We start from the raw sequence: 22,320 nt of genomic DNA on the forward strand, positions 1-22,320 counted from the left end.
CATGCTTGGTCCTTTTATGGAAGACTGAATTCGTGGCTATATATACAGTAGATTTGTTGTCACGGTATAGAAAAGTAGCTTGAGGATGTGCTACCTGTAAGTCCTCAAACAAGTATTTGAGCCATGTTAATTCACAACACACATTATACATAGCTCTATATTCCGCCTATGAAGAAGACCTAGAAACAACATACTGCTTCTTAGATTTCCATGACACAAATGAGTTTCCAATCAAAACACAATATCCTGTCACGGATCTCCTGGTATCAGGACAAGTACCCAAACCCGAACCATTATAACCATGTAACTATAGCTTTCAATGTGTGGGATAAAACAACCCTTGGCCTGGAGCCTTTTTGATATATCTTAGAACTTTGTATGTTGCATGTAGATGTGGAACCCAAGGACTATCCATGAACTGACTTAATAACTGGACTGGATATGAAATATTAGGTCTAGTTATTGTTATATACAGTAAACGACCAACTAACATTCTGTAAAGTATTGGTTTGGGGAGCAATTCCCTTCTTCTTTACTTAAGTTCATATTTTGGTCCACAGGGGTCTTAGTTGGTGCTGAGCCAATAGTGCCCAAGTCACTTAAAATATCAAGAGCATATTTCCTTTGGCATATATGAATACCATGCTCAGACCTGGCCACTTCAATTCCGAGAAAGTACTTCAACTTACCCAGATCTTTGATTCTAAACTTGTCATGAAGAGAAGTTTTCAGATAGTTAATGATATCTATGTAATCACTAGCAACAATAATATCATCTACATATATCAGAATAACTGTGAATGAACTGTTAGTACTCTTAGTGAAGAAAATACAATCAGCTTTAGATTGATTGTACCTAGGGGTGCAAATGGTCCGGTCCGATCCGTCGATGTTGGATAGGACCAGACCGAATATCCATAAGGACCGGACCTATTGGTCCGGCCTAATTTTTTTTTTAAATCAATTAATTAAAAAAATTATTTAAAATACTAAATTAAATTAAGTGATTTATTAGTGTGGATTATGTAACAAACTCAATAAAAAAATATTTTATATGGTCAATGATAATAAATTAGATGAAAATTATATTATTAATTTATATAATTACTATATAATTAACTAATTGATATTATATATTAGTTCATTCATAGCATATTAACAAGTGTTAATAACATATTTAAAATTTTATATTGTTAATAGTGATAGGTTAGATGAAGATATATATAAAATATTGTTAATTTATAGAATATTAACAAGTATTAATAACATATTTAAAATTTTATATTGTTAACTGTACAATTATTATATAAATAATATATATATATAATATTTTTTTATTTTTATTTTTTATTCGGTCAGTCTGGTCCAATCCAGTCTGAGAAATCTCCACCCCGGGGCCGGACCGAAGATCGAAATTCTCCACTTATTGGACCGGACCGGACTATGCATTTTTTCATTCCAGTCCGATCGGTTTCTCTAGTCCGGACCGACGGTTTTACACCCCTAATTGTACCATTGCTCAACAATAAATTTGGAGAGCTTAGAATACTATTGGCATGACGCTTGTTTCAATCCATATAAAATCTTCTTAAGGTTGCACACTTTCTTGCCATTAGCATTAGAATACCTAGGAGGAAGCTTCATATACACTTCTTCATCTAACTTACCATGTAAGAAAGTATTATTCACATCAAATTGGTAAAGACTCCGTCCTTTTATTGCTGCTACAGCCAACAAAGTTCTAACAGTAACAAATTTAGCCACGGGTGAGAAGGTCTCATGGTTATCGAGACCTTCTTGTTGGGTGTACCCATTTACTACTAACCTTGATTTAAATCTCTCCATACTCTCATCAGCATTAAACTTAATTTTATACACCCACTTAAACCCAATTACTTCCTTATTATGAGGCAAATCAACTAAAACCCAAGTGTCATTAAGTTCAAGAGCCTCAATCTCAGCTCTCATGGCTGTGCACCATTCAGGAGAATCTTTAGCTTCTTGGTAATTTTTAGGCTCAGATTGGAAGGTAAAGGAAACAACAAAAGCTTTGTGTGGAGTGGATAACTTTTCATAAAAAATACTATCACTAAGAGAGAAAGCATTACCTGAGGAATTCTGGCCCTTTTGCTTGTCCAACACTTGAGATGAGTGAAAAGAGACAGCCTGTTGACATATAAAGGTCTTGCAAGTGTGATGGTACTTTTCGAATCCTCACTAATTTGCAAGGTAAATGAGTGACAACTGTGGTATTTGATGTAAGGTCATGGGTAGGAAGATTTTGAAGGTTACCATCTAGTTCAATGTGAACAGAGGTTTCTGGAATTTCTCCTTCAGAGATTGTAGTTTGAGAATTTGCCTCAATTTCTATTGGAGGTAGATGTGATAGGTTCTGTAAAAATGGTAGGAATTTGAGTGAAACTGACATTGCTTTGGTCTGGTTGGGTATGGTTGTTAGTGAGGGTCCCTTTTTTTAAGGAAAAATATTTTCATAGAAAACTACATTCCTAGAGATAAATATTTTCTTGGTTTCAAAATCCAACAGAGGGTATCCTTTGATCCCAAACGGATAATCTATAAACACACCCTTTTGGCTCTAGGATCAAACTTGTGCCTTCTATTGACAATGGTTTGTAGCAAAAGCTAAACAACCAAAAACCTTAAGATAGATATAATTCGGTTTCTTGTTGAACAAAACTTGATAAGGGCTTTCGTTATTTATTATGGGTGAAGGTGTCTTGTTTATGAGATGAACAATAATTAGAACACAATGGTTCCAATATTTTAAGGGAATACCACTTTGAAATCTCAAGGCCCTGGCAGTGTTTAAAATATGCTAATGTTTTCTCTCAACAACATTTTGTTGGGGTGTCTCAACATAGGTTCTTTGGTGTATGATGCCCTTTTCAAGATAAAAATCTCTTATATTGAACCCCCCTCCCCCCCCCCCCCCCCCCCCCCGATTGTCACTTCGAATGATCTTTACTTTGGTTTCAAACTGTGTTTCTACCATAGCACAAAAACTTTGAATAGTGGTAGTGGCATCAGATTTGAATTTTAGCATATAGGCCCAAGTGCACCTACTAAAAGCATCCACAATAGTCAAGAAATATCTAGAACCATCACTGTCAATCTCATTGCAAGGACCCCAAATATCATAGTGTAGTAATTCGAAGCATTTTTCTGTTTTGTGTGTACTTATAGGGAAAGGCAATTTGTGAAGTTTAGCTAAAGGGCATATGGATCAAAGTTTGTCTAGGTGGTTTGGAAACATGAACACTACCATCTATATTAAAAGCAGAATAGGAAGAGCGTCATAGTCTATAATGTCAAATGTCAAAGTTTTGATCATTGTTGATGACTCATGCATAAACAGGAATTGAAGGCGGAAGGTTTAGTTTGGTTAAGACATCTGATAAGGCTGAAGAAAAGACCTCCTCTTGCAGCATATGGTACAGCCCCTGCCTGACTTCACCCATGCCAATCATTTTCCAAATTAAAAGGTCTTGGATGTAGCAAAAATGAGAAAAGAAAATCAGGCAACAATGAAGCATTTGAGCTAATTTCTTGGCAGAAATCAAGTTGAAAGAAAAACTAGGAACACAGAGAACATCACGAAAGATTAAAGAATCTGTGATTTTCACTGTCTCTATATGAGTAACAGGTGCTACATCACCATTAGATAGAGCAACAGAATAGGATACTTGGGATTGAATTGAAGAAAATAATGAGGAAGAACAGATCGTGTGATCTGTCGCCCCTGTATCAATAATCCAAGGTATATCTAAAATATTTGAAGACTTAGAATTATAAACAAATAAACATGATGATGAACCAGAAACTTGATGGATATTTCCATCAGAAGAGGAAGAAGCATTAATACTCTGAACATTATTGACTGAGGGAGTCAAGTGTGAGAAATTTGTTGTTGGTTTGAGCATGTCGCTGGAATGCAACCAATGCTCCATGAGGGGCTCGTTTGGCTTTATTGGCTCACATAAGCTCTCAACTATGAAGCCGAGCTTATTTTTTATTCGTAATGCTCTCTTCATTGATCGAGCCCATGAGTAATAGTTACTGGTATCCAAGCTATGAGTAACAAGCATGGTGCCAATGTCATCGTTGCTTCCAATAAAGTATGAGCTGCTTGGATGAGAAGGGTCATAAATGAGGTCTAGGTTTCTGTTTAGGTTTGAGTTTTGGTTTTGGTTTTGGTTTTGTTGCCTGAGTTGGGATCTTCTATAACCAAGTTCTGGTACCATATAAGAAATACAAAATAATGTAGAGAAATTCACTTAGTGTTTGAGCAAAACGATGGAGAAGGATTGAAAAGAATTGTATTCATTCTCCTACAAGGAACAGGCTTATATAACTTTACAAGTATTTCACTACTTACAGAATCTTCTATCCATATACATTAGCTAACAACCTTTATAAAAAAAAAGTAAAGAGCCCAGTTGTACAAAAGGACAAAAAAAATTCATCCTCTAGAAGATTCCTCTCTTGTTTCTTCTAGAAATTCTTCTTCCCTCTTTGCTTCTATCAAATGCTGATGTAGCTCATGCTAACTCTCCAATTTCATTGACTTTCAATAAATGAGCTTCAATTGTACCATTAACTAATCCATATGAAGAAGTATGACCCAAACGTGACTTGGGCAGATTGCACCAATGAGATATATAGCAGAGCAAGCTAGAGGTGTAGCAACAGATGGTCACCAAAGAATACTTGACATCAAAACTTCTTTGAACAAAAGACGTCTTCCAACCACATCTGACATTGACTTTGTTTCTCTGGCAGATTCACCAAAGTACACCAATTTTCATTGGAAACACTGATACAGTAGAGAAATTGCAAGCATACTTTGTTTGATCCTAGATATCTTTATTTTGTATTCTGTCCATTCTTCTGAACGTGTTTAAGCATTTCAGTACATTTGAACAGATAGGAAGGAAAAAGATTAGGACATTTGATTAGGGATCCAACATTCCTACTAATTTCTTAGCAGCAACCTCCATAAAAATGTACGGTTATAGACAAGAAGTACAACACCCAGTAAAGCAGAGAACAAAGACATATCACCGCTTAGTTTCCCAGGTCTTCAACTAAACAAAAAGATAGGACGCTAACAAGAAGAAATTTACACATGGAATGAATGAGAACAGTGCTACATGCACGGAAACTTGTACGAAACAGAAATACAAGGGCAAGTTTTTCTACTGTTCATGTAGTTGTTCACTTATATCTATTAATTTCTGATCGTTTCAAGAGGATAGGTTAATGGTGTGCCCAAAAAAAGAGAGCTTCTGGTGGTGATTGTTCAAAGATATAACAATCTAGGGGCAAAATCGTCGCATAGAAGGAGAATTTTTTTTTTTTTTGTTCTTTTGGTTGCAATTTATAAGAAAAATTCTATTTGTAAGTCTGTAAAACATATATTTCATGCCATGCCATGCCATAATGGCATGTCAATGATGTGATGTTCACATCTACTTGTAAATAGAAATACTCAATTTACAAACACCAAATCTTGAAACATTACTACTGAAGTTAAAAGAGTGGTTAAAGAAGATGGAACCAATTCCAAATCAATTCATTATTGGTGGCACTTGATCTCATCAATAATAAAAGAGTAGAATCTAATCTACCTTTTTCAAGGTGGGAGACATTATCAATTTGGTTTTTAACCGCAGTTCTTTTCACCCCCCTTTTGGTGAAAGAGACTGGATTTTTCTCATCTTCTTTATTTTTTCTACTCTACATTAAAAAGAACAAAATTACAAGATGTAAGAAATAGGAAGATATCCACTCAACTAAATAGATCAAGTGAAAAGTCCACCCAATGTAACTGGGTTCAACACCCTGTGAGGACACTGATTTAATTTATAGTTAAGACAGTAACATACAACGTTTGCAGCATGCACATAGGCATGATCTCTGAGTTTCCTTTGTTTCTTGACAACAATTTCATTTTGGTTCTAAATGACGGAGAATTTCCAGCAATTGCAGTCCTCAGGTTGGCCCTCTTCCTCATGCTGTTTACGCACGGTGGCATGGATTCAGTCCTTTTTTTTTTTTTTTTTTTTTTTTCCTTCTTTTGTTAATTCCTGCTTCAATTAATGTTTGAAATTTTGATGAAAAACAGGTTGGGGGCCCTTCTGCATGGTACTTACTGTATAACATGCTTCGCTTGTGAAAATCTTCAGGGCACCAAAGCAGTAAGAAAGTTGGCCAGCACAATTTTTAAAGGTGGTTGTCTTTGCAGTTGACAGAACAATACTGTTGTCTTTGGCACTGCAACGCTTGTGACATCTCCACTCTCTTTTGTTTTTATTTGTTTACTGTCCTAGAGCTTAGATTCTAAGAAATAGGATCTCTTTAATCATTTTATATTTATATTGATAAATGAAATAATCAAAATATTCTATATTTTATACAAAAATACTATCAATTTCGCTTAAAATGACAACAATTTTTGTTTCTTTCAAGTGACCTTAAAATTTTCGGATATTATATTTATATTTGCCCAAATTTGTGGGTGGGTATATTACCTTAGAGTTCTGCTACAAATAAGTAATTATTCATATTACACACTTCATACTTATAGTTTTTTCATAAGATATTGATGTATTTTTCATAGGTGCAGATATATTTTTCATAGGACGTGAGATGTGGGATGATGAATAGTGACTGATAAAAAAAATTTTCTTACTTTAAATGCCCAATTTTAGTATGAATGCACACTAGTAGCATCAGATATTATGGTCCACTATATAAGTTGTGACTGTTATTTTCAATTTCCGGATGATGATGAGTTGGCTTTGATGGTTGATGGCTCTCTCTGGTTGGAAGAAGCATATTCTGGATAAGGTCCTTTTCCCTGATAATGTCCAGTAAGTGGGATATTAAACAATCTCACTTTCTTGATTCTAATCAAAAATAAAATCTTACTTTCTTGACTGAACTTCTCTTAGGTGACTGACAGATGACAGTTCAGACATATGTGGGTTTAATTGTATATTACCATACATAATACTTAATTGGTTGGTCTTGTCTACATTGTATAAATAAATGAAAAACAAACATATATGTAGAAATTTTTTTTTCATCGATCACTATTTACCACCTTACAATCCACATTTTATGAAAAATACTCTCACACTTTATAAAAATATCTACACAATCTATAAAAAAATTATAAATATAAAATGTGAGAATAAATAGTGACTATTACATAGAATTCTTCCATTTAAATATTGCCCCATTTATCAAAACTTGGCGAATATCAAAGTAAAAGCATCATGTGTGCAGATGCTTCCTCAATTTTCTATAAAGATGTTTTTAATATATTAGAGAGTTCACCCTTTTCCAAGCTCGCATAGGCTTATTTATTTATATATTTGGGTCAATGGCTTAAGGATATCACTACCACTCCACCAGCTCCCATGTGCGGAACTGCTGATGGAGGGTTTTCTTAAGGTTCAAAATATTAACAAGTGTGTGATAAACAGCTCAAAAGCCTAGTGGTCCATGCTCAAATATTTAGTGCTCAAACTAGTGCAACTTCACGAAGTTGTTGTAGCTTTAAAGGTTTTGGTATGCTAAGATGAGTAATGTTAGATATAGTTACGGAGTGCACAAAATATTATGTAACTTTTTAAAAAAGAGTATGGTCTATTATTAAAAAATTAATTTTTTTCATGTAGATCTCGTATTTACTTACTCTTTTTTAAAAGGATTGCGCGACGTTTGCGCACTCCACATTGCAAGTAAGAAAATACTACTCTTACCGCTAGTTTCTACCGCTAGTTTCTACCGCTGTGAGTTTTTTATTTTTTTATTACTATTATGTTTTACTTAATGATTAAGTAAGTATTTTTTAATAATATTCTGAATTTTTTTATTTTTTTAAAATATATTTAAATGTGTTAAAAAATGCATGTAAAAAAATACAAAAAAAAAAAAAACTCATCCCAAAACCACTAGCGGGAGCCCCAGCAGAGCTCCCAGTGATGAGAGTAGCACCGCTCTTGCAAGAATCATTTCTCATTTATTAAGGAAAAGTTTAACTTACACGGGAATGAGGTATTAAAATAAAATATAAAAATAATTAAGTTAACCTATTGCTATCGTTTTCAGATTTTAAAATAGGACAATGTTAGGGTGCACACCAAATTTGCACCCCAAATATGCATTCCAGTGCAAATGATTTTTTTTTTTATTTTTTCCCTTTTCTTTTAATCATTTTTTAAACATTCTTAACTATTAAGAAAAAATTAAAAAAAAAACACAAATTCACTAATAATCGATTCCGTAACCATTAAGAAAAAAAATTTAAAAATTTAAAAAATATAAGTAGACACATTTAGAAGTCATATCAACATTTTCCTTTAAAATAAACAGTAATTTAACAAAGTCCTACTATCAATAGTTAAATAATGTCCTACAAGTACCAACTACCTTTTTTATTTGGACAATTTTACATCCCACTTACATCATCTGAAAAGATAATGAGTTATTATTGCCCATCAAATTTTAAAAAAATTTCTTTAAAAAAATATAGGATAACTAGGGATAGATTTGAGAGGGGCTCTCAATCTATCTCATTTTATCATTATAATTTTTATGTAAAATATAATAAATAATTAAATTTTTTTTAAATCTTAAAACAATAATAATATTAAAAAATAATATTCTATTCAACTTTCATTTCAACTCATTTCATCTCAATTCACTATCCTAACCTCAAGAGTGATAAAAGTACCACATATTATATAATGTGATAAAAATGAGACTCAGCTTACGTTTAGACATTGAGCTGAGTTGAGTTCTCTGTGAATAGTAATGAGTTGAGATGGTGAAGTGAGTTATGTGGGATCTACCTAAAATGAGTTTAAATATATTTAGATGTTAAGATAAATTTAGATGTATTTATAAGAAGTTGAAAAAGATTGTAGATCCTATGTGTAAAGAGATTTTGAGTTCAGATGAGTTAAGTGATTTGAGAGTTAGGTGTTAGAAGATATCTAAATCGAAATTGAACTCAATTGAACTGAGTATAGTCTAACAACCAAACAGTGTGATACATATCGTTACTCTTTTTTATCGATTCCATTCCCAACTTCTTTTCCAGGAAAAAAACAAAACAAAATCAAAGAATATGCGACCAGATAGATGGATCACGGAGTAGAAGATGAAGCAACAAGTTGACACACTGTTTTTTTTATCAAAAAACATTGAAGGAGACCGACGAGTACAGTTGGCATACCAAGACGACAAAAGTGCACGCCCATTCTAGTTTTTAACTGAAAAGAGTTTTGCTAAAGTAGGCACAACTGACAGCGCACAACCGCACCCTTCTCTTGCGTCGTTGGTGCGCAACCTATGCAATGGTCCCTCTACAAGGGGAGTCTCTTTAGGATTTTTTTTTCCCCTTTCATATATTTTTTTTTTCTAGAGGTTGTGAGATGGATCTTATCGATATCTATTAAATACTTAAATATCGATTAAAAAATATCCATAAATGTTAGTAAATATTATATTATTGAATTAATAAATTATAAAAATTTTATATAAAAAAATTGTAGAATTCTTTCTATTTAAATTGAATATAATCTTTATTTATTGTAGAATATGGGTGTCTTGGGTCATGTCACTTGTAAATCTAATACTATTATTAGAAACATGATGACTAAAGTATTTTTGTTTTCCACTAAATGCAATTGAAATGAAATCGATATCCTTTTTGCATTTTAAATTTGAGAGAAATATTATTTATCAATATTTTAACCGTCTATTGTTAATATAGTATCAAATAATTAAATGATAAATAAAAGATAATAAATAGTTTTTTAATTAATTAATATCATATTGAAAGAATGATGATCAAGAAATAACTAATATCTTTTTTAAAATCTTATAGAATACGTTTAAGCATAAAAGCTGGTTTTATGCTAAAATGCAAAAGAGCATGTTGTTGAGACGTGAAGGAGGTTAAACTTAGTCAAGTTGTCTTTGATTTAGGTCACGATAGGACTCCACTTTGGATAACTTTTGTATCTAAGCTTTAATAAAATCTCTTGACTCACCACATGAGTTTTGGTAATTTGCATTTTTACCATTTCAATCAAATCAAGTAACAAGAGAAGTGTTATGTCTATAAAAAAAGTCATATACATAACTTTTTACAAATTGACTTGATTTCATATAAAATGTTAAACTTATTTAATAAAAAAAATTATAATCTAATATATCATATCAAATTATATTAACTTATAAAGATCTTGTTATAAACCAAACATTTTCTAATAGAAAAAAATGCACCTCAAAGAGCTATTAACTCATGTGCAAAAGCTTAAAATACAAGTGATTTAACGCTGCGTTTAGTTCCTTGACCAAACTCAGATTTAAGATTGCGTTTGGTTTTTTGACCGAACTCGAATTTAAGGCTGCGTTCGATTAAGATTTAAACCTCATCTAACTTTTAAACACTTAACTCTCAAATCACTAAACTCATTTCAACTTAAAACCTCTTTACACGTGAGACCTACAATATTTTTCAACTTATCTTAACATCCAAACACATCTAAACTCATCTTAAACAGACTTCACAGAACTCACTCTACCATCTCAACTCACTACTATTCATAAAAAACTCAATTTATATCAACTTAACTTATTATCTAAATACAACCTAAATATCCATCAACCTAAAACTTCATAATGTCAAGCGTCACATGCCAATAGTCTTTTTCAAAAATGTAAGGGGAGGAATGTGAATACAGAAAGTACAGGGACCAAAGTTGTAAATTTATCTAACTACGAGTGCACAAATGCAAAATATATCCTTTATCATATTCCCTCAGTCAGCAACCACTCAGAGAAAGCAAGTCACAGTTTTTAGCAGAAACGACTGAACGTATTTAATTTTCACAACCTCCTAGCCTACCCCCCCATTATTCTTTACTTTCCTCTGCTTTCCGCTCTCAAACCCTAGGAAAAAATTCACTTTCAGATGCAATGTGTTCACCCCACAAACCCTAGAAACCCACCATTCCACGCAACACCAAAGATTCAGCAAAGACCCACTTCACCGATGGCCGCACTACCCATTTCCAGGCATCTCACTGTATTAACTCTCTTCATTTTCTTCCTCAAATCCTTAGCTGCAGACGAAGATTCTCATTTCTCATTCACACGGTTCCAGAAAGATCCAAAAAACGAATCCAAAATCACTCTGTATGGGGCTGCAAAAGTTGTTGATGGCGGCTCTGCGATTCAACTAACTGATCGGGTGAGTTCGAGTGCTGGACGAGTCATGTACAAGAACCCCATTAAACTTTTCGGAGGTGAGTCTAGAAGTTTCGTTTCTTTTTCGACTTACTTCTCGTTCTCGACTACGGGCAATGGTGATGGTTTAGATTTCTTTATGGTTCCAAGTGGCTTCAATGTTAGCCAGTTTGGTAATAGTTCATATGGACTTTCTCTAGGATCTGGGAAAAGCAATTTTAAGGTTGTTTCTGTTAAGTTTAATACGTTAAGGGACAGTAATGATGGTTTGCTGAAGAATCATGCACGAATAGGTGTGGGTAGTGTTGTATCAGAGAAATTGAGCAATGCGTCGGCTTATAATTTGGCTCGCAGTAGTGGAAAAATCCATGCTTGGATAGATTACGAAGCGAGTTCAAAGCGGTTAGAGGTTAGGTTGGGCCAAGATGGTAGCTCTAGGCCTTCTAGTCCGTTGCTCTCATATCGAATTGCCCTGTCCAAGGTGTGGGAGAATGAAGAAGTGTTTGTGGGCTTTAGCTCCTCGACTGGGAATTCTTCTGATGCATGTTTTCTGCATTCCTGGAGTTTTAAGATCAGGCATGTTCCGAATTGGATGCATTCGGAGCCATTGGATCCAAAGGCATTTGCTAAAAGCACCAAAACTTTGGAAGCCGAAAAGCGAAGAGATTGTCTCTCAAGAGTGCTGGCTGCAATGATATTCGGTGCTGCCTGTGGAGCTTTGGCGGCATTCACTGTGTTGTATTTGTGGACAGTCTTTGGCCATAGGCGTCCGGTGGTGCCGGAGGAGTTTGCCATGCAGCCCATTGGTTGCGAGTACAAGAAAGTCAAAGTAGTTGTAGATAAAGCAATCGAAGGTGGCAAGTAGGAGTTTGAGGTGTTCAATTGAATGTTGTGTTGTAAATCAGTGTCTTTTCTACTTTTATCTTCACGTTTTATTGTTTTGTTGTAATTTGGTGATCAATTGTCAAAATGTAGTTCTGTTACATATTGTTCAATCTGGGAAGCACTGTGCTTTGAACAGATAATTGAAATATTGTAGGTTTTAACCCCATGGTTGGCATGACTCTTTTGATACTATGAGCCACTTACATAGGAAAATATTATATATTCCTTCATCCCACTATAATCCGACTCTGAATGTGGTGCTATCTATGAACCCTTGTTCAATCTCTTTTATTTTCTCAGATAGATGAGTTGAAATAAAAATTAAAAATTAAATAAAATATTATTAGAATATATTTTTTTAATATTATTTTAAAATTTGAAAAAACTGAATTGTTTATTTTATTTTGTATTGGAATTTGAAAAAGTTGTACTTATTAGATGAAATAAAATAAGTTGAGAACAGTTGTGAAAATAAACGAGGTCTAGGGACAATTGGTGTAAGATGGATTTGAGATAAGAGCCTAGTATATAACATAACTCGATTGAATAAAATTACACTCGACACCCAGTGAACCAACCCAACAAAAAAACGAGGACGCCTCTTGCGACCAGATTTGTTCTATAAAGCCATACTTCGGTTCATGGCTTTTCTTGCACTCTGAAGTCTTCCAAAACTTTTGATTGACAATACCCATAACAGTAGCAGTGCGAGCAGCGGATCAGTCTTGGTTGGTTTGTGTTCCCCATGTTTAGGCCCTGCTGGTGAAGCAATATAATCCAGGCTGGGTTTTGTTTGCAAGCCATTTAAATCATTACAAACAGTCACGAGATCTTAACAATGGTTTTCCACATTGCGTCTTTTGTATTTCCGAGTAGTAAGCATAGCTTTGAGAACTAAGTGGTAACAGAGGCACTAGCTGCAAGTAATCAATGGCTAAACATCAAATCGTAAATCTATTATTACCGAGGTCACTGCATGCCTTAACAGTATTATGTATTTAGCCTTCAAGGTGAATATTTTGATGATAAGAACCGCTCGCTAAGTTTAGCTTTGGCAACAGGCAACAATCAGGCCTGATTTGGATGGCAAGAGTCTTTCATCCTATCCCATTTTATCTCAATATTCAAAGGCCACAAACACAAACACTTTTCAAAGATTTGGATAACATTTGAGCTGTTGAAACTTCGTTTGTCCAATGTTTTTGTTGAGATTACAGATGGTAAGGAGCACTTCTAGTTAAGAAGAAGATCTTGACATTGGCTATTTTCTGATAGACAGAAAACCAAGAAATGGTTGGTAGATTGGAATCATACCCGTATACTCTCACAATTAAAGAACTGCCTTCCCCCCCCCCCCAACCAGAGTTATATGAAATGTCTCCAGAAAAGAGAGGAATGGGGGAGGGAGTATTGTGCAAAATGGAACATTGTGGATATGGATGTAATGAAATGTGTAAATGGTCAGAGGGAGGGTCTGGCAATTCATTGTCATGCCATTGCTCTCTGCAAATCTCATTGTCATGCCATTGCTCTCTGCAAATCTGAAACACTGCAGTCTACAAACAAGTATGCGCAAAATAAACTCCCGCAAAGGAAGTTGCCGAAATGAACAACATGCGACAATAGATCGGCGAATATAACAGAGAAGCAGCATTAATACATCGATAGAGAAGTTTATGTCAATGAACAACATATGATCGAACAGAATCACATGAAATGCCTCCAAGTACACAAGAACCCAAAAACAAGAAACAAACTTGAAGATTCGACATTAAAATATGGCCTACAGCTATCCGGAATAGCCTCAATGGCAACCGGAAGTTGCAGCAGGTCGCATTCATAACTAACAGCATTACATGTCTTGAGCTTCTTCTTCCTCGTATTGCTCCTCATACTCATCCTCATCGGCGGTGGCATCTTGGTACTGCTGATACTCGGAAACCAGATCGTTCATGTTGCTCTCCGCCTCGGTGAACTCCATCTCATCCATACCTTCCCCTGTGTACCAGTGCAAGAAGGCCTTTCTCCTGAACATGGCTGTGAACTGCTCGCTCACACGGCGGAACATTTCCTGGATCGAAGTGGAGTTCCCAATGAATGTCGAAGCCATCTTCAGCCCTGTCGGTGGAATGTCACAGACCGTGGATTTGACATTGTTGGGAATCCATTCCACGAAGTATGAGGAATTCTTGTTCTGAACATTGATCATTTGTTCATCCACTTCCTTGGTGCTCATTTTACCACGGAACATGGCTGAGGCCGTGAGATAGCGGCCGTGTCGTGGGTCAGCGGCGCACATCATGTTCTTTGCATCCCACATTTGCTGGGTGAGCTCAGGCACAGTCAAGGCTCTGTACTGCTGGGAACCTCGGGATGTCAAAGGGGCGAAACCCACCATGAAAAAGTGGAGCCTAGGGAAGGGGATTAAATTAACGGCGAGCTTTCTAAGGTCGGAGTTAAGCTGGCCAGGGAATCTCAAACAACATGTGACCCCAGACATGGTAGCAGAAATCAAATGGTTTAGATCTCCAACTGAACGAACAAAAACAAGACAATCAGTAACCCGAAAGGCATAGATCTCTCACACAAAATCCACATACGGGAAAGGCCAGTTAACTTACAGCTTGGGGTTGTGAGCTTGAGGGTGCGGAAGCAAATATCGTAAAGAGCTTCGTTGTCAAGAACCATGCACTCATCTGCATTTTCGACGAGCTGGTGGACGGACAGGGTTGCGTTGTAAGGCTCAACAACGGTGTCGGAGACCTTTGGGGATGGGAAGACGGAGAAGGTGAGCATCATTCGGTCTGGGTATTCCTCTCTGATTTTCGAGATCAAAAGGGTACCCATACCAGATCCAGTTCCTCCTCCTAGAGAATGACACACCTGAAACCCTGCAAAACCATAAACACCATAATCAACAAATATATAAAAGCGACGAAATTGATAAGAGAGATCAGATCTGGGAAGCACAAACCTTGCAAACAATCACAGTTCTCTGCCTCTTTACGGACCACATCGAGCACGGAATCGATGAGCTCTGCGCCTTCTGTGTAGTGACCCTTGGCCCAATTGTTTCCGGCGCCAGATTGACCGAAAACGAAATTGTCCGGCCTGAAGATCTGGCCGTAGGGACCGGTCCTGATGCTGTCCATGGTACCAGGCTCCAGATCCATGAGAACAGCGCGAGGGACGTACCTGCCACAGCTAGCCTCATTGTAGTAAACGTTAATCCTTTCCAACTGAAGCTCAGAATCGCCCTGGTATCTCCCCGTCGGGTCAATGCCGTGCTCAGCACACACCACTTCCCAGAACTTGGCACCGATCTGGTTGCCGCATTGCCCACCTTGGATGTGAAGGATCTCACGCATCTTCGCTTGAAGTCGGGAAAGAAGAAAGCGAAACAGAGAGAAAAATAGATCGAGAGAGAAGGGGAGCGTGCGCAAAGAAATGAATGGAAACGAATGATGCGTGGGGACGAAGGGAGCTTTCTTTATAGAAAGATGAGATCTTTAACGGTTAAATTCACAGGAGTATTATTGCTGAGTGATGTTGATGGGGTTTTGTGCAGATTTTTTCAAATTTTTTTTAAATTTAGGGTACAGCTACTGACCTACCAGCGAAGCTTTCCTTAATTAATGGCTTTTTTTCCTGCAAATTTAGGGAAAACGACAGAGTGAGGCTCCTAAACATAGAGCTGGAATGGCATTATCATCAGTAATCACACAAACACACTCCTTCTAAATTTGAAATTTGAAATTTAAACAGGTTTGGTCAAAAAATAAAAAACACAAATAAATAGGGTAAAATATTTCTAGATCTCATCTTCCCTTCCCACACCTATCGTATCATTATCATCCCTTCCAAACTTTATCCTTCCAACTCATCCATCTGTCGGTGCTACGTATTTAAAAATTTTAATAATGAGAAATAATTTTCACAGGTGTTATTAAATAGAGGTGTAAATTAGCAGGGTTTAACTAAGCGTCGGTGGTTAAGTACTGTTATCATATTAGATTTTAAGTTTTTTCTAATTACATAATTGTATGCCTATATATATATATATATAATGATTTTATTCATAAAAACTAAAATAATAATATCATATACCACACTTTCATTTTATTATATAACAAGTAACATATTTATTACTATTAAATAATAAAGAATCATTCAATAAAAAATTATGTAATGATAATAAATATGTTACATTTTATATAATGAGACGATACTATAAAATAAGAGAGATATGTAGTACTAGTATGCTGCCCATTTTGATCGCTAGACATGTCTACTAGTATAAATTTTACTTTTTTTATCTTTTTTTTACATTTTTTTAACATATTTAAATATTTTTAAAAAATAAAAAATACACAAATATAGTAATAATTACTTCATTAATCAATAAGTAAAAAAAAAAAAAATTAAATGCATGAGTTGTGAAAATGAAAAGAAAACATAAAGCATTATTATTTTTTATATATTTGTGAAAGTGTTGCATTTCATTTTTGTGTTTTATTTATTTAATTTTTATGAATAAAGTTTTTTCATCACTCACTTACAATCAATCTGGAAACCAGAAATGGAGGTGACAATAGAAGGGTCCTCCTCCTGGACTTTGGGCCCCTAGTTTGTAATACTATATTGATTACAGTGGGGTTGCAGGGCATGTGGTAAAGGTGTATATTCAATTGGTAAGGATGTGTGTGCATGTGAATTGTGAAGTCCAAATTATCACACACAAAGAGACAATGACAATGTGTAAGCACGTGAAGAGGCACATGTATATGTAGAAACAACAGCCTTGAAAAAAAAAAAAAAAAAAAAAAAAAAAAAACAGCCTGGAAATATCTGCGTCTCAAAAACATAAAACCCTGCAACAACCTTGACCTCTTCACACGTATTCTAGATGCAAAATTCCCATCTCATGTGGCACCATTTTCTTTCCGACACACTCCCCAACTTGCTTCAGTCTCTTAAATTGGCACATGTGATGGTCAGGTTATGCCTTCAGTGCACTCTCAACCAACTTTCAGTTTTTTCTTCTTTCTAATCACTCCCATAAGCATTAAAAAAATATAATAAAAAAAATGGTCAAAATGATAGGATTATTTAGCATTTCTCTATCTTCTTTTAAAAAAAAAAAAAAAAAAAAAAATTGTTCACTATTTTTTGTACTTGTCAATTACTTTTGAGGTGTTGATGGGCATCGGGGGCTTTTTGTTTCTTTTGAAAATTACATATTTTCATATGAATGGTAAATTGATTTGCATAATACTAGCTTGGAATAAAGAAAGAATAAATGAATAGCAGATTATATAGACAACATTAAAATAGGTAAGCAAAAAGTAGTTTGATTTCCAAAATTGAAATATAGGAAAATTAATCTAAAGGACTAATGTACAATATTAAAAAAAGAGAAATGATATTTACAGTCGTAAGTGTGCAAGTACTACATAATCTCTTTAAAAAAAAGTAAATGTAAGATTTATATAAACAAAAAAAATTAATTTTTTAATAATAGACTCTATTTTTTTTTCAAATCGATTGCGTAGCGTTTGAGGACTATATGTAGTATTACTCTTAAAAAAATTGAAATTGATTCATCTTTCTTAGTTGCACTGAAATCAAATTCAGGTCATTAGATTATGAGAGCGTTGTGTCCCATATGCAGGAATATTGAGCAACACAATTGCATTCACAGCCTATGTATGATTTCATTATCAAGTCATGAATACACACAGGCGACCGGTTGAAGGCTACAATTTCGACCGACAAAATATTTCACATACAGTCATTGATTCGCCCTTTTCCACTCAAGGAGAATCCCTGCCAATTACCAACCAATTCTGCTGAGAGAGAGAGAGACAGAGAGAGAGGGGTAAATACTACATACAACGCAGCCATTCCAACCTAAACTCTTGAATATCAAACAGTCGAAATCATTTCAACAACAGAAAAAACCAAAACCCACTGACTCTGTTAAATTGCTTGGTTTGATGTTTCCGAAATCATATTCTACAAAAAATTTAAGGTTGTGTTGAGATGTTGAGCTAAATTCAGCTTAGTTGAGTTTTTTATGAATAATAGTGAGTTGAGTAGTAAAGAGAGTTATGTGGGACCTATTTAAACTGAGTTTAAAATGTGTTTAGATGTTAAGATGAGTTTAATACTTTTAATAAGAAATTGAAAAAGGTTATAGATCTCACGTATAAAAAAGTTTTGAATTAAAAAAAGTTATGAGTCTCACATATAAGAAGATTTTAAATTGGGATGGATTTAGTAATTTGAGAGTTAGGTATTTGAATGTTAGACTCAGTTTAAAATTAGACTAATATTAATTGAGCTCGGCTGAATTTAAAAGCCAAACGCAGCCTAAAATGATATATAATGGGAATAATGGATCTCAGTATGTTATGATTATCTTCAATTCCATCAAGGAAATTACATTAAGATAACGCAGTTTTCTAACAAAAATCATTGATCCATTGGAGACACTCCAATAAGGATCTACCTACTCTCAATCTTACCTAAAACATGTTTCAAAATCCAAGCCGTTGATTGAATATACAATCAATGGTTCGCCAGATACTCATGTTTCATAAAATCCAACTAAGATCAAATACGACTGATTAAAGATTTATAGAAATTATATGATGGAACAAAAGGCCATCAAGATTGCTAGGCTTCATATTGGACATCAAGATGAAAAGCTAGAAACCAGATGCAAACGTTCATTTTGTGTATCCTGCTATAACAAAGTGCAGGGATAAACTCAACATAGAGATGGTTGATGTTTAATTCATGAATATTCAGAAAAGCTGCTAGACTAGCAGTCTCTCTGATCCTTCTCCCACCCCCTTTTTTTTTTTTTTTTTTTTTTCTCCTTTTCTACGTCATGGCAGCTGAGAGCTCGACAGCACCTCCCACAGATTTCCTTATTTTTGTCATGTTATTTCTTCAAAAACCTCACGGGAACTGTGGGTTTCTCTGGATTCCATGTGCAGCTTTTGGATTTAGGTTGATAATGTTCAATTCAGCACATTTAGATTAGGCAGCAGGCAAATTAATGCTTGCACAGCAGAAGCCTCAGTACCAGTGCAACAGAAATTAGAGTAAATTAATATTTTTTTTTTGTTCAATTCTTTCTCCCCTGGTTCGGAGTTTTTTCATTCAGGCGAAATGACAAAGATGCAAGCTTTTTTCTACAGCTTTCTCTGCAACCGACTTCTGCACGAAATAATTACCAATTTAACAAAATATAATCATAAACGATTAGACCAAAGAGCTCGAAAATAATATGTTTTAACTATGAGGGAAGAAAAAATGAGGACCTTTTTGGACCAGATCGTTGATCCACCAAAGATAATTCAAATATTGAAAGCCATAAAATCTGAAAAAAGAATAAAGGGATATTGAAGAGAAGAATAAAAAAACAGAGCATGTGTTTGAGGAAAGGTCTGAAAGACCTATTTCTATTGAAAAGAATTTACAAATATACGAAACCTACTTTTACAATAGTCCAATGGATTTATTTATACAAGCTACTCAAAATGAAGATGAATTTCATTTGTACAGAATTTCATTGTAATTTCGTAACTAATCTTGGGACCACCAGTATCAATTCTGTTAGTGCAGAGGGTGTCCAAATGCTTCCAGAATTCTATTGTAAGATTTCTTTTGAGGTGATGAGTCAGCTGCCTTAATAGTCCCGTACAATCCAAGCTCAGCTGGACGAATAGTAAGATTGGATCGTAATTGTGCAAATCGAGCTGCTGCTAATGGCTTAGTGATAATATCTACAAGTTGATATTTACTTGACAAAAAAGAAACTTGAAGAGATTTAAATGTCACATGTCTCGAACAAAATGATAATCAAGTTTTACATGTTTAGTACAAGTGTGCATAATGGGTTTAAGAGTTAAATAAGTGGAACCTAGATTATCACACCATAAAGTTGAAGAATCTTTGAGAAACAGTCCAGAGAATCTTTGAGAAACAGTCCAAGTTCTTCTAAAATAGATTACAGCCGAATGAGTTCACAAGCAGTATTTGCAACTATTTTGTATCCGGCCTTAGTGGAGGACCGTGCAACCGTCGGTTGTTTCTTAGAGCCTCAAGAGAGAAGGTGAGAACCAAAATAATTTCAAAACCCACTTGTGGAAATAACGCAGAATAGGTTATTTCAGTTCATCAAAGCAACCCGTCCAGTCTGCATTGGAGAAGGCCGACAATGTTAATGAAGAAGATGAACTAAAATGAAGGTCAAAATGTTGTGTATTATTTAAGTAACACAAAATTCTTTAACGGCATGCCAGTGGGGCAGTCGTGGATAGTGCATGAACTGAAAAATCTTATTAACAGCGAAGGAGATATCCAAGGCCAGATATTGAAAGCTGCCCACTACACTGTGATACAGCTGAGGGTCCTCAAAATAAGATCCTTCAAGTGCAGTGAACCGAGTCGTGGAAGACATAAGGGTTGCAATTGGTTTGGATTTGTGCATATTTGTACGCAACAATAAATCTGTGACATATTTGGACTGGGAAATAGACACACCCATGGCATTTCTAGTGACCTCTATACCTAGAAAGTAGTGTAAAGGACCAAGGTCCTTCACAAGAAAATAGGACCCAAGAGTAGCAATAAAATTAGTGATGAGCAATTTATTTGAACTTGTGACAACAATGTCATCAACATATACTAAAACATAGATGTAATCAAAACCAACAATTTGAATAAACAACGATGAGTCAGATTTAGAGCAATGGAAACCAAGCAAAATAACCGATCTGTAAGCTAAGAAAATTAGGCCCTAGGGGCCTATTTCAAACCGTAAATGGATTTAGTCAACTTACAGATATGAGAAAAAAGGTCGGGATTCACAAACTAGGGTGGCTGCTGCCATGTGCACATCCTCTTCGAGGTCACCGTGTAAAAATGCATTTTGGATGTCTAGTTGGTACAACGACTAGTGAGAAGCAGCTACAAGAGACAATATGAGTTGAATGGTGACGGGCTTGACTACAGGACTAAAGTCTCTGTATAGTCAAGCCCTGGTTGCTGATGGAAACCCTTGGCCACAAGGCGTGCCTTGCAAAGTTCAAGGGTTCCATCAGCCCTACACTTTGTTTTGAGAACCTACTTCAAGCCAATGACATTGGTATTAGAGGAATGGGGCACCAGAATCCAAATATGATTCTGGAATAGGGCCTAAAATTTGGCCACCATGGCCGCACGCCATTCAGGCCATTTTGAGGCCTCTGCATATGAAGATGGATCCTCTGAAATTGAGGAGGAGACCGTGAAGGAGAGAGAGGGCTTAGGCTAAGGCCATAGTATTGTACCATTTGTGCGAAGACAAGGACAATGAATCTGAGATTTGGAGCGAGTGACCTTGGGATGAAGATGAATATTCGGGAGAGTAGAAGTAGATGGAGCCGAAGGAGGATGGGATGAAGACGACGGCAAGGGAAGATGGAGTGATTCGGTGGAGGATTTATGAGAAGGTGAAGACGGTAGGGAAGAAACAGGATGAAGGCTAGGGTTTGTCGAAGGGATTGAAATGCTCTGGTTGAGTGGAGAGGAAGAATTGGACGAAGGGATAGGCCACACGGGATGAGGGCCTGGGTTACGCAGATTAGGGCTTAAGGAGTGAGGACCGGATGATGGGTTTAAAGGCGTGAGACGTGATGTGGTAGGAAATGATGGCCAGATATGGTAATTGAATGTATGTGTGAGTGAAGCGGTGATAACAAGAGAGGTCAGTGTGCCCAAGGTTTTGTTAGACTTGGCAGAGAGGGCGGTTATCTGGGCGAGAAAAGAAATTGGGTGGTTGACCACCAAGGCCACATCCATGACGTCCACCACGAGAGAAATCATTTCGGCCTCTGTTCGAGTTATTGGGTGAAAAGGGAGGTCAAAACTGAGTGGCATGTGCAGCAAGTGGAGTAACAGCAAGAAGAGACTGATTTTGGTGATTCAAACGAGCGTCATGATCCAACAAAAAGCTATAAATATGTTGGGAAGAAAGGGCATATGGTCGTGTTGTAATGGCTAAGACTACGGTCTCATAATATGAACCGAGACCAGCCATGAGGTAAATAGAAAATTGAGAAACAGAGATGGGGTGACCTGCTGCATTAAGGG

At 35.7% G+C, this 22,320-nt stretch overlaps 2 protein-coding genes and 1 non-coding gene across 3 annotated transcripts; 1 reads left to right on the forward strand and 2 right to left on the reverse strand.

The window, feature by feature from the left end:
- Window positions 1-10,879: 10,879 nt before the first annotated feature.
- LOC121264450 (L-type lectin-domain containing receptor kinase S.4-like) lies at window positions 10,880-12,340 on the forward strand. Its single transcript, XM_041167618.1, has one exon. It carries the CDS (start codon window positions 11,015-11,017, stop codon window positions 12,152-12,154), a length of 1,140 nt encoding a protein of 379 aa, XP_041023552.1. The 5' UTR covers window positions 10,880-11,014; the 3' UTR covers window positions 12,155-12,340.
- A 1,471-nt stretch (window positions 12,341-13,811) lies between these two features.
- LOC121264451 (tubulin beta chain-like) lies at window positions 13,812-16,094 on the reverse strand. Its single transcript, XM_041167619.1, has 3 exons — window positions 15,149-16,094; window positions 14,796-15,065; window positions 13,812-14,706 (listed from the first exon to the last, which is right to left on the reverse strand). Exons 1-3 carry the CDS (start codon window positions 15,540-15,542, stop codon window positions 14,027-14,029), a joined length of 1,344 nt encoding a protein of 447 aa, XP_041023553.1. The 5' UTR covers window positions 15,543-16,094; the 3' UTR covers window positions 13,812-14,026.
- A 2,475-nt stretch (window positions 16,095-18,569) lies between these two features.
- On the reverse strand, window positions 18,570-18,661 carry LOC121266628. The gene has a single exon (XR_005940850.1). It is a non-coding gene; the product is annotated as a small nucleolar RNA snoR27 (small nucleolar RNA).
- Between the last annotated feature and the right edge of the window lie 3,659 nt (window positions 18,662-22,320).

Source organism: Juglans microcarpa x Juglans regia, chromosome 5D (genome assembly GCF_004785595.1).
Source record: "Juglans microcarpa x Juglans regia isolate MS1-56 chromosome 5D, Jm3101_v1.0, whole genome shotgun sequence".
Lineage (NCBI taxonomy): Eukaryota > Viridiplantae > Streptophyta > Magnoliopsida > Fagales > Juglandaceae > Juglans > Juglans microcarpa x Juglans regia.